Raw genomic sequence first — 15,946 nt, forward strand, 5'->3', positions numbered from 1 at the left:
GGTGGCGCCACTGCTGTCTTCGGAAAGATCATCGGCAAGGCGCTTCCCCGCCAACGTCGCCTACGAGGACGAGGAGGTAGCCGCGGCTTTGCTCTGTGCGCGGTTCCTCTTCCCTTCCCCCCTCCCCTCCCCTCCCCCCGCGCTCGCAGGCACCCTGAGCCGAGGACGCGGTGCCCGGGAGCGCGGCAGGGCGGGTGGAGGGACGGGGGACGGACGGGGCCTCTCTGGGTTGTGGCGCTCTCTACTGCACGATCCCTATAACATCGCGCTTCTTCGGTGCCCCCGCGGCTGCCGCGGCGCGTACTGGGTTGCTGGAGCTGGCCGGCTCGCCTCGGTTCCCAGCCTCGCCGTGCCGTGTGCGCGCGTGCGTAGAGGAGGGCCTCTGACGGTAACGCACTTGGTGGCAGCCGCAGACGTTTGCCGCGTGATATCCCTTTGGCACTGCAAGTCGTGCAAAGTTTGCTGCCGAGGGATGGGAGCGGTCCTACCTCGTGTAGGACGATAGTCTTGAAACCTTAGATTAAGCGCACGCAGTCAGTCTCCTCGGGGATTCCAGGCGCACGTATGTAAACGGTGAACGTCCGAGTAGTGACCGTAATGAGTTAGTTCCGCGCAGGAGAAATGCGGGTCTTGATGCGCCTCCTAGTAGCATTATCGAGATTTCGCAGCTCTGCTGTGCTAGGCTTTGGTGCTGAGCCCCCAAACGGGATTATTGGAGCAAAGAATTACAGCTCTTCTTATTTTTCTCCAAAAAAAAAAAAAAAGTAAATATAAAAATCTAGAAACCCGTCATCCTGCAGGCTGCCAAAGCTTCCCAGATCTTGTTTCTGTGGTGAAGTGGGACGGTGATAACAGCATGCTTGCGAGGTTCACGGATGCTGGTGCTCCACAACGTGCTAGGAACTCGAGCGAGCCGCTTAGGCCTGTGGGGGGAAGAATGCAGCCCTTGCCTACACGATGTTAACTTTCAGTTAGTACCCCGTATAATTTTGTTGTTCAAGTGCCGAAGACTAGCAGTGAGGGATGTCTTCTGCTTTTGAAGGTAGGGTTTACGTGCAATGTAGAAGACAGACTCGTACTACGCGCTTGCAGGCTTCCTGCCTGCGCTTATGCTTTTGTTCAATGCTCGAGCTCCCTGTACCATGGAAAATGAATGGCCGCTGATGTTCCACTTTGCTAAATTCTTTGCCCGTTCGGTTAAGCCGTTTGTCTCCTGCCTCTGTGTGGACCACATCGAAGAGACAAACCGCTTAGGAAGCGATCGACCCAGATTAAAACATACTGGAGGTCGCTAATCTGAAGTACTGGCCCGTCTCCTTGCCCCCGTCGTCCTGCGTGCTGAATCCCACCTCTGGAGGGGGCTCTGTAAATACGTTGCGTGTTTTTGTACAGATAGCTTTAATGTCGCGTAAGGAAAACTCAACGTTTCGGCTTGTGTTTGGGGGATCTGGTAATCTGCTTCTGTAGGAGTTCAGTGGGGCACATTGATTTGCTTAAGCCGTTATTACCTTTCTCCGAAGCCAATTACGTTTTAACTGTTTACTCTTCCTCCAGTGCCTTGCGTTCCGTGATCTTTCCCCCCAAGCTCCGACGCTTCTCCTAGTCATGCCTAAGGAGCCAGTTATCAGGTTATCTGAAGCAGAAGATTCTGGTGAATGCGTAAGTACTGTGGGAGCTTTCTGTACGCTAGACTGTACCTGTCGTTAGTTCCTCATTTACTAGACTCTTTCCCATCCCCCCTTTTCCTCTCGATAGGGCGCGGTAGGCTGTTTTGGGTTTTCTGGCGCTGTAATCTTTTGCCTCTAGCTTGTAACGGAGTTGAGCTTTTTTGACTGAAAGTAGTGACGTAAAGCAATGCTCACCCCTGGGTACGTACTTGTGGTGCAAAATGCAGTGTTGTTTTGGAGCGCAGTCTGATGCCTATTGTCACGGTTTAGAGTAAGAGTAGTAGTAGTTCTTCTAATACGGAGAAGAGGGCTTGGGGTTCTTGGCAGGTCAGGGGTGAGGAAGGGCGAAGCTGGTTGAGGGGTGCTGGGTGCTTCACTTTTAGCTATAAAAGTCAAGTTCGGAGACTTTGTAAACCCACGCAAAAGGCAGCCTGAAGCTTATTTTCCACCCGAGTTGCTTATGTTGCCTGAAGAGGTAATGGGGGGCTTTAACCCGGAGACAAACTTAGCTTCTGTGGCTGTTTTGTAGTCCGTTACCCGTCTAGCTTGCAAGCAATTGCATAGCCCTTTTTTTGCCCCCTATAGTGTGCGTAATCGGTCTTTGTGGCTTTGCTTGGAAAATGTCAGTTGCAGGCGGACAGACAGTAATTTGAAGCGCAGTGGTTGAATTGCTAGGAATTGGCTAACTGGTTTCTCTGGGTGGCGCTCTGCTCTCATTCCTTCCCTCCCTGCCCTCTCCCCTCTTTGTGTGTGGCTTTTTATTGTAGTTATTTATGGTTTTGTGCTTCCTTCTCCAGCTGCTTGGGCATTTAATGACTGTTGGCAAGAAGCGTGCTGCTCACCTGGGCCTGGCCAATGGATTCCGGATGGTTGTGGATGAAGGGCCCGAGGGTGGGCAGCCTGTGTGTCGCGTACATCTACGTATTCTGGGTGGCCGTCAGTTGGGCTGGCCGCCTGGCTAAGATTTGTGCACCGCAAGAGTTGCTGCACGTGTACAAATCGCCGCTGAATGGATCTCGCCTGTTGCCCGTCGATCTAGCCACTGTTGATGTCGAATTTTTTGTGACGTGTGTCTGTGGAAGGTAATAAAAGCTGCGAGCAGCAGTTGCACAAATAAAGATTTAGCATGGGGATATCATCTCTGTCTTGTGCGCGTCTTACTGAGGGGAAATAGTTCTGCAAGTTAAAACGGTGTCTCCCCGGAGTGTAAGTATGTGGAGTGTTTCAGTCTGTTAGCAGCGTTCTATAGATAGACGGTGATTTGGCCAGTCATTTGAAGCGTGACGCTGGAACCGCTTAGCAGTCTCCTGCCTCTTGTAGGAAGCAAACTCTTCGCTCTTTGGGAGCGGTACGCAAACGTACATAAAGCCAGTGGAGGCTGCTGCTGCAACAACTGTAGAAAATACCGTATGTGACGCTACAGGCATGCCGTACAAGGGTGCTTTCGGCACAGTGCAATGTGTTGGAAGCATCCAACTCCCGTTGGAGCGCTTTATCAACGGCTGTGCGATGATAAGGCCCCGTTGATATCCCTTTTCTGCCGAGGAGGGATATGGTGGGAGAAAACAATCGGTCCCAATGGCAGCTGTGGTGCTTCCATAGCACAGTGGAATATCTCTTTTTGTCGATTTGGGTCAGCTGTCCTGGCTCTGTCCCCTCCCAACCTCTTGCCCACCCCCAGCTTACTGGACTGGGGGGGTGGGGGTGGTTGGAGAGACAGCCTCCATGCTGTGGGAGCGCTGCTCAGCAGTAGTGTTATGGTTTGAGAGAACCCATAACAACCTATTGTCGTTTAGACAATTATTCTATCACCCGATGACCCCTCCCCACCCGGAAAGGGGAATCGGGGAACACAAAGAAAACACAAGGGTTGAAGTATAAATAGATTTAATAGGCTAAGACTAAATAATTAACAATAATACTAAAGAACCAGTATTAATCCCGATACTGATATAAGATATACAGAAATTATACTCAGCCATCTATATCAGTAGGAAGCGGTGCACTCCCAGCAGTGGATAGCAAGTATCGGACACTGCGAGCGCAATGGCTTCAGGAGGAAGGGAAGGCCTCAGGGCTCCGGCACCGGGGCAAGGAGTTGTCTGGACCGCCGCCATCAGGGAGAGAGCGAGCTACGCAGCAAACTTTTCTAACTTATATTGGATGTGACGTTCATGGTATGAAATACTCCTGTTGGCCAGCCTGGGTCAAATGCCCAGGCCTTGCTCCTCCTTGTCCCTGCACCTGGCAAGGCTCGAAAACACTAGCCTTGAATCCCACAGAGCCTGGCTGGCTATAAAGTAAATATTTTCACAAATTCAGACACTAGAGTCTTCTAAAAGTGTAATTTTCCCCAGCATTAGAAGAAAAGATAGTCCTGTGTCTCTCAACCCAGGACAAGTAGCCAAAACCTTGGTGCGCTATCAACACCCTCCTAGCTACAACTACAAAGCACAGCACTATGAGGGCTGCTATGGGGAAAGTTACCTCCATCCCAGCCAGACCCAAACCAAAAGTACATCGCAGGGAGATGGCAAACTCCACCTTTCTTTAACAGCTATTAAAAAAAGGGAGATGGGCAGGGGAAAGCGGGGCCATCCTTCGTTGCCCTTGAACGCTGTGTTGCTGAGACATCCGAGACGCCCACTGGAAGGCGTCTTCATCTCTTCTATATCCCCAAGCGATCAGGTGAAGTTTGGTGACACGGGCGTGTAAGTAACCCGAGGACTTTGCCTTTATTTAATCTTCCCAGGGAGGAGATGGAAATGATTTGCCTGCAGTTTATGGAAACTGACATGTGGTGTTTCCTTGAAACTGCACTGGTGCAGTGTTTGCTTACTGGATGACTGAGCTAGGTAACATCCCTTGTTCCGCCTGTGTAAACTCCCCGAGGTATCTAGAAGGTGTTCCCGCTTCTGGGGGCAGGGGAGTTTTGAAGCAGCTAGGCATGGGGTGATTACCGTAGGTTTTGGAAGTCTCTGGCGCCCGGTGGGATTTATGTCTCGCCTCGCAGGCGACGCTGCCCATGCTTTGCTCCAGACCCGAGAGAGCAAAGGGTTATTGAACAGTGATCCACCGAAGAATCGTAGAATCCTAGAGCAGCCCAGGTGGGAAGGGACCTCGAAAGATCATCTGGTCGGACCTTTTGTGGCAAAGCCTCCGTCCTCTTCTTTGTAGCCACCCTTTCAGTACTGCAATACTGTGATGAGGTCCCCGTCCCCCCCCTCTCCCCGAGCCTTCTCTTTTCCAAGGGAGAAAAGACCCAACTCCTTCAGTGTTTCCTGGTAGGGGAGGTTCTCCAGCCCTTTGATCATCTTCGTGGCCCTCCTTGGGACCCTCTCCAGTCTGTCTGCACCTTTTTTTGAATTGTGGGGACAAGAACTGGACGCGGTGCTCCAGGTGCGGCCTGCGGGGGTGGCCTCCGTGAGAAGAGGCCAGGGTCTGCCCTGCGCCGGACACAGCTGGTTCCAGCCAGCTAGGCACCGGACTCGCCGCGGGCCAAAGCCGAGCAGCTCAGCGAAGCTGGTGGCGCCCCTGTGCAAACATATTTCACAGAATCACAGAATCTTCTAGGTTGGAAGGGACCTTCAAGATCATCTTGTCCAACCATCAACCTAACTGACAAAAATAAACACCCACAAAACAACAAAATGCAACACCATCACTAAACCATGTCTCCCAGCACCACGTCAACCTGTCTTTTGAACACTTCCAGGGATGGTGCTTCAACCACCTCCCTGGGCAGCCCATTCCAATGTCTGATAACCCTTTCAGTGAAAAAAAATTTCCTAATATCCAGCCTGTACCTCCCCCCGCGCAACTTGAGGCCGTTTCCTCTAGTCCTGTCGCCCGTGACTTGGGAGAAGAGACCGACCCCCGCCTCTCTACACCCTCCTTGCAGGTAGTTGTAGAGAGCAATAAGGTCTCCCCTCAGCCTCCTTTTCTCCAGGCTGAATAACCCTAGTTCCCTCAGCCTCTCCTCATAAGACTTGTGCTCCAGACCCCTCACCAGCCTTGTTGCTCTTCTCTGGACCCGCTCCAGCACCTCGATGTCTTTTTTGTGGTAGGGGGCCCAAAACTGGACACAGTACTTGAGGTGGGGCCTCACCAATGCCGAGTACAGGGGGACGATCACCTCCCGAGTCCTACTCGCCACACTGTTCCTGATACAGGCCAGGATGCTGTTGGCCGCCTTGGCCACCTGGGCACACTGCTGGCTCATGTTCAGCCGGCTGTCCACCAACACCCCCAGGTCCTTTTCTGCCGGGCAGCTCTCCAGCCACTCTTCCCCAAGCCTGTAGCGCTGCCTGGGGTCGTTGTGACCCAAGTGGAGGACCCGGCACTTCGCCTTGTTGAACCTCATCCCATTGGTCTCAGCCCATCGATCCAACCTGTCCGGATCCCTCTGCAAAGCCTTTCTACCCTCCAGCAGGTCGACACTGCCACCCAACTTAGTGTCGTCTGCGAACTTACTGAGGGTGCACTCAATCCCCTCGTCCAGATCATTGATAAAGATGTTAAAGAGAACGGGTCCCAGTACCGCGCCCTGGGGGACACCACTCGTGACCGGCCGCCAACTGGATTTAACTCCATTCACCACCACTCTCTGGGCCCGGCCCTCCAGCCAGTTTTTAACTAAGAAGGGGCAAAGCGCTGCCCGGGGCAGGTATTTCCCTGCTACCCGTGGATCCGGCAGGTGGATGTTTCCTGAAGGAAGGAACTTTGTCATCCTGTTTTCTCCCCCTGCCCTGTTGAGGAGGGGCAGTGAGAGAGCAGCTGGGCGGGCCCCTGGCAGCCGGCCAAGGTGAACCCATCACAAAGCCTGAAAGGCAGGTTCCTCCGTGTAGAAGTGAAGGGGGTTGGTGGTTTAAGGAATGATAGTGACTGGGCTAGGAACAGGACGCTTTGGAGATAGGAAAGTCGGGAAATAGCTGGGGATCCAGTCACTTTGAGGGGGGGAAATTTCAAGGGAAAAAGCCTTCTTTCTGAGCAATAAGAGGCTCTCGTGAGAAAAAGGCTCTAGTCTCCATTTTTTTTCTCACTTGGTAATAAAAGTGACGAGGAACTGGAACAGCTGTAAAGAGGTCATGGAGTAGGTGTGAGCTTGGTTAACTTGGCCAAGCCAACCACGCAAAGCGGACCCATCCACCCACATGGGAACCAGTGCCACCAGAAAAGCACGTAAGGTATTAGCAATTGGAGATTCCCTACTGAGAGGCACCGAAGCACCCGTTTGCCGTCCAGACAATTTCTCTAGAGAAGTCTGCTGCCTGCCAGGAGCTCGCATTCGTGGCATCACCGAGAGGCTGCCGAGCCTGGTGATCCCTACAGATTATCATCCGCTCCTACTATTCCGTGTAGGGTCTGACGAGGCAACTTAGAACCCTCCAAAGAGACTATGTGATGTCCCTCGGAGCGATGTTGAAAGGATCAGGAGCACAGGTGGTGGTCTCCTCTATCCTCCCAGTCAGAGGAAGGGGTCCAGGAAAGAGGAGACGAATTGAACAGGTGACTGCCTGGCTGCGTAGCTGCTGCCATACTCAAGGTTTTGGCTTCTATGATCACGGATGTACCTTTGAGAAGCCGGGTCTGTTGGGAGCTGATGGGATTCACCTGACCAAGCAGGGCAAGAGGGTCTTTGCCAACAAGCCGGCCAGACTTACAAGGAGGGCTTTAAACTAGACTCAGCGGGAGAAGGGGATGGAGTTCTGAGCAACAGGGAAGAGCCAGGGGCTGCTGATGCGTTAGGAACCAACAGGGGAACACCCGAGAAATGCCGCAAAGGAATTGGGGCTTGATCCTCCAAAAAGGTGACGCGGTCGACAGCCCAACTGAAGTGCCTCTATACCAGTGCGCGCAGCACGGGCGACAAACAGGAGGAGTTGGAAGCCCCTGTGCAGAAGGAGCAGAAGGGAGCTGGCAGCTCTTTAAGCACGTTTTTTTCTTAGAGCACAAGAGCTCTGGATTCCCATGCGTAAGACATGGGAAAATAGAAATTTGTCTACCTAGACTTTAGTAAAGCCTTTGACACCGTTTCCCACAGCATCCTCCTGGAGAAACTGGCTGCCCATGGTTTGGACGGGCGTACTCCTCGCCGGGTAAAAAAACTGGCTGGATGGCCGGGCCCAAAGAGTTGTGGTGAATGGAGTTAAATCCAGTTGGCGGCCGGTCACGAGCGGTGTTCCCCAGGGCTCAGTACTGGGGCCGGTTCTGTTTAATATCTTTATCAACGACCTGGACGAGGGAATCGAGTGCACCCTCGGTAAGTTTGCAGCCGACACCAAGTTGGGCGGGAGCGTCGATCTGCTTGAGGGTAGGCTGGCTCTACAGAGGGATCTGGACAGGCTGGATCGATGGGCCGAGGCCAGCGGTATGAGGTTCAACAAGGCCAAGTGCCGGGTCCTGCACTTGGGTCACAACGACCCCAGGCAATGCTACAGGCTTGGGGAAGAGTGGCCGGAAAGCTGCCCGGCAGAAAAGGACCTGGGGGTGTTGGTGGACAGCCGGCTGAATATGAGCCAGCAGCGTGCCCAGGTGGCCAAGGCGGCCAACGGCATCCTGGCCTGTGTCAGGAATAGTGTGGTGAGCAGGACTAGGGAAGCGATCGTCCCGCTGTACTCGGCGCTGGTGAGGCCCCACTTTGAGTACTGTGTTCAGTTTTGGGCCCCTCGCTACAAGAAAGACATTGAGATTCCGGAGTGTGTCCAGAGAAGGGCAACCAAGCTGGTGAGGAGTCTAGAGCACAAGTCTTATGAGGAGGGGCTGAGGGAACTGGGGTTGTTTAGCCTGGAGAAAAGGAGGCTGAGGGGAGACCTTATCGCCCTCTACAACTACCTGCAAGGAGGCTGTAGCGAGGCAGGGGTTGGTCTCTTCTCCCAAGCAACAAGCGATAGGACAAGAGGAAACGGCCTCCAGTTGCGCCAGGGCAGGTTTAGGACGGATATTAGGAAAATTTCCCTCGCAGAAAGGGTTACCAAACATTGGAACAGGCTGCCCGGGGAAGCGGTTGAATCGCCATCCCTGGGGGTATTTAAAAGACGGGTAGGCGTGGTGGTTTGGGTAGCGTTAGGTTAATGGTTGGACTCGATGATCTGCAAGGTCCCTGCCAACCTAGACGATTCTATGATTCTATGAAATCGGGCAAGGAAGGCAGGAGCCCAGCACGGCTGAGCAAGGACCTTCTGGTCGAGCTGAAGCGCAAGAAGGAAATGCATAGGCAGTGGAAGCAGAGACACGCATCCTGGGAAGAATATAGGCATGCTGCCCGGGTGTGTAGGGATGGGATCGGGAAAGGTAAGGCACAGCTGGAGCTGAATTTGGCAAGGGATGTGAAGAATCAGAAGAAGGGCTTCTACAGTTGCGTTGGTCAGAAAAGGAAGACTAAAGAAAACCTACACCACCCCCCCTCTGATAAATAAGACAGGAGATCTAGCGCCAACCGACATGGAGAAGGCCGAGGTACTCAACGATTTTTCTCCTCCGTTTTCACTGGCAATCACTGTTCCCACAGCTCTCAAGTCCCCGAACCTCAAGGCAGGGACTGGGGGAACAAAGTCCCTCCCATCGTAGGAAACGAACCGGTTCGAGACCACCCGAGGAACCTGAACACACGCAAGTCCTGCACCTGGGGAGGAACAACCCCATGCACCAGTAGATGCCGGAGGCCGACTGGCTGGAAAGCAGCTTTGCAGAAAAGGATGTGGGGGGGGCTCCTGGCGGACACCAAGTTGAACGTGAGCCGACAACGTGCCCTTGCCGCAAAGAAGGCTAAGGATACCCTGAGCCCGATACAGAGGAAAGCAGGGGTTATGTGTGTTACGATACAGTTGTGTAGACCAATCAAATTGCTCGCTATCCCCGGGGGTGCAGGGCACCAGAGACCACCCTTGGGCAGCTTTGGGGGCGCTGCCTGTTTTTCTACGAGCCTCCTACCCAGCTTAGCGCAAATCCTATCTCGATCTGCCCCCCAGCCCTCAAGCCACCAGTGCTGAAGACACGCTTTGTATTTTATTTTGTCCCAGGAGGCGTGCAGCTTAGAAACGTCTGCAATCAAAGTGGGGCTTTCAGGGAACAATTTAGAGCGACTTCTGTTGGTTCTGCGGAGTGTTCTGAAAAGTTAAGGCCTGGCCTGCCCTGGCAAAAGCAGTCCTTTGACTGCACCAAAAAGCCACAAGCACGTTTGGGGTAGACTTGATGCGGTAATAAGTAACAACCAATAGTACTTCTAGCTACGACAGCCTCTTCTGAGACCTCGTTGCCCGCCCACAGGGTCGCAGCACTACACGGCGCGGATCCCTCCGCGGACTCGCCAACGTCTTCTCCCTCCACCCCCAGGTCGGATCCCTCCGCGCCCCGAGGGCACGCAAGCTCCCTGAGCCCCGGTAAGCACCGGGTCGACGAGGGCGGACCCGCCAAGGGGACGGGAACAAGCGAAAACGACAGACGAGACAGCCAATCGAGACGCGGGGTCGGCCGGCGGCGATCTGGCGGCCCAATGGGCGCCGCGGAGGGCCTGGCCGAGCGGAGGAAGCGCGGGGGCGACAACGGGCGTTGTCGTGGCTGACGAGCTTATTGGGGCGCGGGCCGCCTGGCCCGGTGGCGCCACTGCTGTCTTCGGAAAGATCATCGGCAAGGCGCTTCCCCGCCAACGTCGCCTACGAGGACGAGGAGGTAGCCGCGGCTTTGCTCTGTGCGCGGTTCCTCTTCCCTTCCCCCCTCCCCTCCCCTCCCCCCGCGCTCGCAGGCACCCTGAGCCGAGGACGCGGTGCCCGGGAGCGCGGCAGGGCGGGTGGAGGGACGGGGGACGGACGGGGCCTCTCTGGGTTGTGGCGCTCTCTACTGCACGATCCCTATAACATCGCGCTTCTTCGGTGCCCCCGCGGCTGCCGCGGCGCGTACTGGGTTGCTGGAGCTGGCCGGCTCGCCTCGGTTCCCAGCCTCGCCGTGCCGTGTGCGCGCGTGCGTAGAGGAGGGCCTCTGACGGTAACGCACTTGGTGGCAGCCGCAGACGTTTGCCGCGTGATATCCCTTTGGCACTGCAAGTCGTGCAAAGTTTGCTGCCGAGGGATGGGAGCGGTCCTACCTCGTGTAGGACGATAGTCTTGAAACCTTAGATTAAGCGCACGCAGTCAGTCTCCTCGGGGATTCCAGGCGCACGTATGTAAACGGTGAACGTCCGAGTAGTGACCGTAATGAGTTAGTTCCGCGCAGGAGAAATGCGGGTCTTGATGCGCCTCCTAGTAGCATTATCGAGATTTCGCAGCTCTGCTGTGCTAGGCTTTGGTGCTGAGCCCCCAAACGGGATTATTGGAGCAAAGAATTACAGCTCTTCTTATTTTTCTCCAAAAAAAAAAAAAAAAAGTAAATATAAAAATCTAGAAACCCGTCATCCTGCAGGCTGCCAAAGCTTCCCAGATCTTGTTTCTGTGGTGAAGTGGGACGGTGATAACAGCATGCTTGCGAGGTTCACGGATGCTGGTGCTCCACAACGTGCTAGGAACTCGAGCGAGCTGCTTAGGCCTGTGGGGGGAAGAATGCAGCCCTTGCCTACACGATGTTAACTTTCAGTTAGTACCCCGTATAATTTTGTTGTTCAAGTGCCGAAGACTAGCAGTGAGGGATGTCTTCTGCTTTTGAAGGTAGGGTTTACGTGCAATGTAGAAGACAGACTCGTACTACGCGCTTGCAGGCTTCCTGCCTGCGCTTATGCTTTTGTTCAATGCTCGAGCTCCCTGTACCATGGAAAATGAATGGCCGCTGATGTTCCACTTTGCTAAATTCTTTGCCCGTTCGGTTAAGCCGTTTGTCTCCTGCCTCTGTGTGGACCACATCGAAGAGACAAACCGCTTAGGAAGCGATCGACCCAGATTAAAACATACTGGAGGTCGCTAATCTGAAGTACTGGCCCGTCTCCTTGCCCCCGTCGTCCTGCGTGCTGAATCCCACCTCTGGAGGGGGCTCTGTAAATACGTTGCGTGTTTTTGTACAGATAGCTTTAATGTCGCGTAAGGAAAACTCAACGTTTCGGCTTGTGTTTGGGGGATCTGGTAATCTGCTTCTGTAGGAGTTCAGTGGGGCACATTGATTTGCTTAAGCCGTTATTACCTTTCTCCGAAGCCAATTACGTTTTAACTGTTTACTCTTCCTCCAGTGCCTTGCGTTCCGTGATCTTTCCCCCCAAGCTCCGACGCTTCTCCTAGTCATGCCTAAGGAGCCAGTTATCAGGTTATCTGAAGCAGAAGATTCTGGTGAATGTGTAAGTACTGTGGGAGCTTTCTGTACGCTAGACTGTACCTGTCGTTAGTTCCTCATTTACTAGACTCTTTCCCATCCCCCCTTTTCCTCTCGATAGGGCGCGGTAGGCTGTTTTGGGTTTTCTGGCGCTGTAATCTTTTGCCTCTAGCTTGTAACGGAGTTGAGCTTTTTTGACTGAAAGTAGTGACGTAAAGCAATGCTCACCCCTGGGTACGTACTTGTGGTGCAAAATGCAGTGTTGTTTTGGAGCGCAGTCTGATGCCTATTGTCACGGTTTAGAGTAAGAGTAGTAGTAGTTCTTCTAATACGGAGAAGAGGGCTTGGGGTTCTTGGCAGGTCAGGGGTGAGGAAGGGCGAAGCTGGTTGAGGGGTGCTGGGTGCTTCACTTTTAGCTATAAAAGTCAAGTTCGGAGACTTTGTAAACCCACGCAAAAGGCAGCCTGAAGCTTATTTTCCACCCGAGTTGCTTATGTTGCCTGAAGAGGTAATGGGGGGCTTTAACCCGGAGACAAACTTAGCTTCTGTGGCTGTTTTGTAGTCTGTTACCCGTCTAGCTTGCAAGCAATTGCATAGCCCTTTTTTTGCCCCCTATAGTGTGCGTAATCGGTCTTTGTGGCTTTGCTTGGAAAATGTCAGTTGCAGGCGGACAGACAGTAATTTGAAGCGCAGTGGTTGAATTGCTAGGAATTGGCTAACTGGTTTCTCTGGGTGGCGCTCTGCTCTCATTCCTTCCCTCCCTGCCCTCTCCCCTCTTTGTGTGTGGCTTTTTATTGTAGTTATTTATGGTTTTGTGCTTCCTTCTCCAGCTGCTTGGGCATTTAATGACTGTTGGCAAGAAGCGTGCTGCTCACCTGGGCCTGGCCAATGGATTCCGGATGGTTGTGGATGAAGGGCCCGAGGGTGGGCAGCCTGTGTGTCGCGTACATCTACGTATTCTGGGTGGCCGTCAGTTGGGCTGGCCGCCTGGCTAAGATTTGTGCACCGCAAGAGTTGCTGCACGTGTACAAATCGCCGCTGAATGGATCTCGCCTGTTGCCCGTCGATCTAGCCACTGTTGATGTCGAATTTTTTGTGACGTGTGTCTGTGGAAGGTAATAAAAGCTGTGAGCAGCAGTTGCACAAATAAAGATTTATCATGGGGATATCATCTCTGTCTTGTGCGCGTCTTACTGAGGGGAAATAGTTCTGCAAGTTAAAACGGTGTCTCCCCGGAGTGTAAGTATGTGGAGTGTTTCAGTCTGTTAGCAGCGTTCTATAGATAGACGGTGATTTGGCCAGTCATTTGAAGCGTGACGCTGGAACCGCTTAGCAGTCTCCTGCCTCTTGTAGGAAGCAAACTCTTCGCTCTTTGGGAGCGGTACGCAAACGTACATAAAGCCAGTGGAGGCTGCTGCTGCAACAACTGTAGAAAATACCGTATGTGACGCTACAGGCATGCCGTACAAGGGTGCTTTCGGCACAGTGCAATGTGTTGGAAGCATCCAACTCCCGTTGGAGCGCTTTATCAACGGCTGTGCGATGATAAGGCCCCGTTGATATCCCTTTTCTGCCGAGGAGGGATATGGTGGGAGAAAACAATCGGTCCCAATGGCAGCTGTGGTGCTTCCATAGCACAGTGGAATATCTCTTTTTGTCGATTTGGGTCAGCTGTCCTGGCTCTGTCCCCTCCCAACCTCTTGCCCACCCCCAGCTTACTGGACTGGGGGGGTGGGGGTGGTTGGAGAGACAGCCTCCATGCTGTGGGAGCGCTGCTCAGCAGTAGTGTTATGGTTTGAGAGAACCCATAACAACCTATTGTCGTTAGACAATTATTCTATCACCCGATGACCCCTCCCCACCCGGAAAGGGGAATCGGGGAACACAAAGAAAACACAAGGGTTGAAGTATAAATAGATTTAATAGGCTAAGACTAAATAATTAACAATAATACTAAAGAACCAGTATTAATCCCGATACTGATATAAGATATACAGAAATTATACTCAGCCATCTATATCAGTAGGAAGCGGTGCACTCCCAGCAGTGGATAGCAAGTATCAGACACTGCGAGCGCAATGGCTTCAGGAGGAAGGGAAGGCCTCAGGGCTCCGGCACCGGGGCAAGGAGTTGTCTGGACCGCCGCCATCAGGGAGAGAGCGAGCTACGCAGCAAACTTTTCTAACTTATATTGGATGTGACGTTCATGGTATGAAATACTCCTGTTGGCCAGCCTGGGTCAAATGCCCAGGCCTTGCTCCTCCTTGTCCCTGCACCTGGCAAGGCTCGAAAACACTAGCCTTGAATCCCACAGAGCCTGGCTGGCTATAAAGTAAATATTTTCACAAATTCAGACACTAGAGTCTTCTAAAAGTGTAATTTTCCCCAGCATTAGAAGAAAAGATAGTCCTGTGTCTCTCAACCCAGGACAAGTAGCCAAAACCTTGGTGCGCTATCAACACCCTCCTAGCTACAACTACAAAGCACAGCACTATGAGGGCTGCTATGGGGAAAGTTACCTCCATCCCAGCCAGACCCAAACCAAAAGTACATCGCAGGGAGATGGCAAACTCCACCTTTCTTTAACAGCTATTAAAAAAAGGGAGATGGGCAGGGGAAAGCGGGGCCATCCTTCGTTGCCCTTGAACGCTGTGTTGCTGAGACATCCGAGACGCCCACTGGAAGGGGTCTTCATCTCTTCTATATCCCCAAGCGATCAGGTGAAGTTTGGTGACACGGGCGTGTAAGTAACCCGAGGACTTTGCCTTTATTTAATCTTCCCAGGGAGGAGATGGAAATGATTTGCCTGCAGTTTATGGAAACTGACATGTGGTGTTTCCTTGAAACTGCACTGGTGCAGTGTTTGCTTACTGGATGACTGAGCTAGGTAACATCCCTTGTTCCGCCTGTGTAAACTCCCCGAGGTATCTAGAAGGTGTTCCCGCTTCTGGGGGCAGGGGAGTTTTGAAGCAGCTAGGCATGGGGTGATTACCGTAGGTTTTGGAAGTCTCTGGCGCCCGGTGGGATTTATGTCTCGCCTCGCAGGCGACGCTGCCCATGCTTTGCTCCAGACCCGAGAGAGCAAAGGGTTATTGAACAGTGATCCACCGAAGAATCGTAGAATCCTAGAGCAGCCCAGGTGGGAAGGGACCTCGAAAGATCATCTGGTCGGACCTTTTGTGGCAAAGCCTCCGTCCTCTTCTTTGTAGCCACCCTTTCAGTACTGCAATACTGTGATGAGGTCCCCGGCCCCCCCCTCTCCCCGAGCCTTCTCTTTTCCAAGGGAGAAAAGACCCAACTCCTTCAGTGTTTCCTGGTAGGGGAGGTTCTCCAGCCCTTTGATCATCTTCGTGGCCCTCCTTGGGACCCTCTCCAGTCTGTCTGCACCTTTTTTTGAATTGTGGGGACAAGAACTGGACGCGGTGCTCCAGGTGCGGCCTGCGGGGGTGGCCTCCGTGAGAAGAGGCCAGGGTCTGCCCTGCGCCGGACACAGCTGGTTCCAGCCAGCTAGGCACCGGACTCGCCGCGGGCCAAAGCCGAGCAGCTCAGCGAAGCTGGTGGCGCCCCTGTGCAAACATATTTCACAGAATCACAGAATCTTCTAGGTTGGAAGGGACCTTCAAGATCATCTTGTCCAACCATCAACCTAACTGACAAAAATAAACACCCACAAAACAACAAAATGCAACACCATCACTAAACCATGTCTCCCAGCACCACGTCAACCTGTCTTTTGAACACTTCCAGGGATGGTGCTTCAACCACCTCCCTGGGCAGCCCATTCCAATGTCTGATAACCCTTTCAGTGAAAAAAAATTTCCTAATATCCAGCCTGTACCTCCCCCCGCGCAACTTGAGGCCGTTTCCTCTAGTCCTGTCGCCCGTGACTTGGGAGAAGAGACCGACCCCCGCCTCTCTACACCCTCCTTGCAGGTAGTTGTAGAGAGCAATAAGGTCTCCCCTCAGCCTCCTTTTCTCCAGGCTGAATAACCCTAGTTCCCTCAGCCTCTCCTCATAAGACTTGTGCTCCAGACCCCTCACCAGCCTTG

The 15,946-nt window shown here is 53.2% G+C and overlaps 2 protein-coding genes across 2 annotated transcripts in view; one reads left to right on the forward strand and one right to left on the reverse strand.

Moving 5' to 3' along the window:
* LOC141476793 (junction-mediating and -regulatory protein-like) overlaps positions 1-15,946 on the reverse strand; it is a 221,418-nt gene that overhangs the window by 103,409 nt on the left and 102,063 nt on the right. The window lies entirely within an intron of this gene.
* Positions 9,111-13,067, forward strand: LOC141476722 (adenosine 5'-monophosphoramidase HINT1-like). The gene is given in 6 exon segments (XM_074165528.1): positions 9,111-9,125; positions 9,936-10,048; positions 10,084-10,306; positions 10,308-10,337; positions 11,818-11,922; positions 12,728-13,067. Coding segments are annotated over 6 exon segments (651 nt in total). The 3' UTR covers positions 12,893-13,067.

The sequence above is a fragment of the Numenius arquata genome, chromosome W (genome assembly GCF_964106895.1).
Source record: "Numenius arquata chromosome W, bNumArq3.hap1.1, whole genome shotgun sequence".
Taxonomy (NCBI): Eukaryota; Metazoa; Chordata; class Aves; order Charadriiformes; family Scolopacidae; genus Numenius; species Numenius arquata.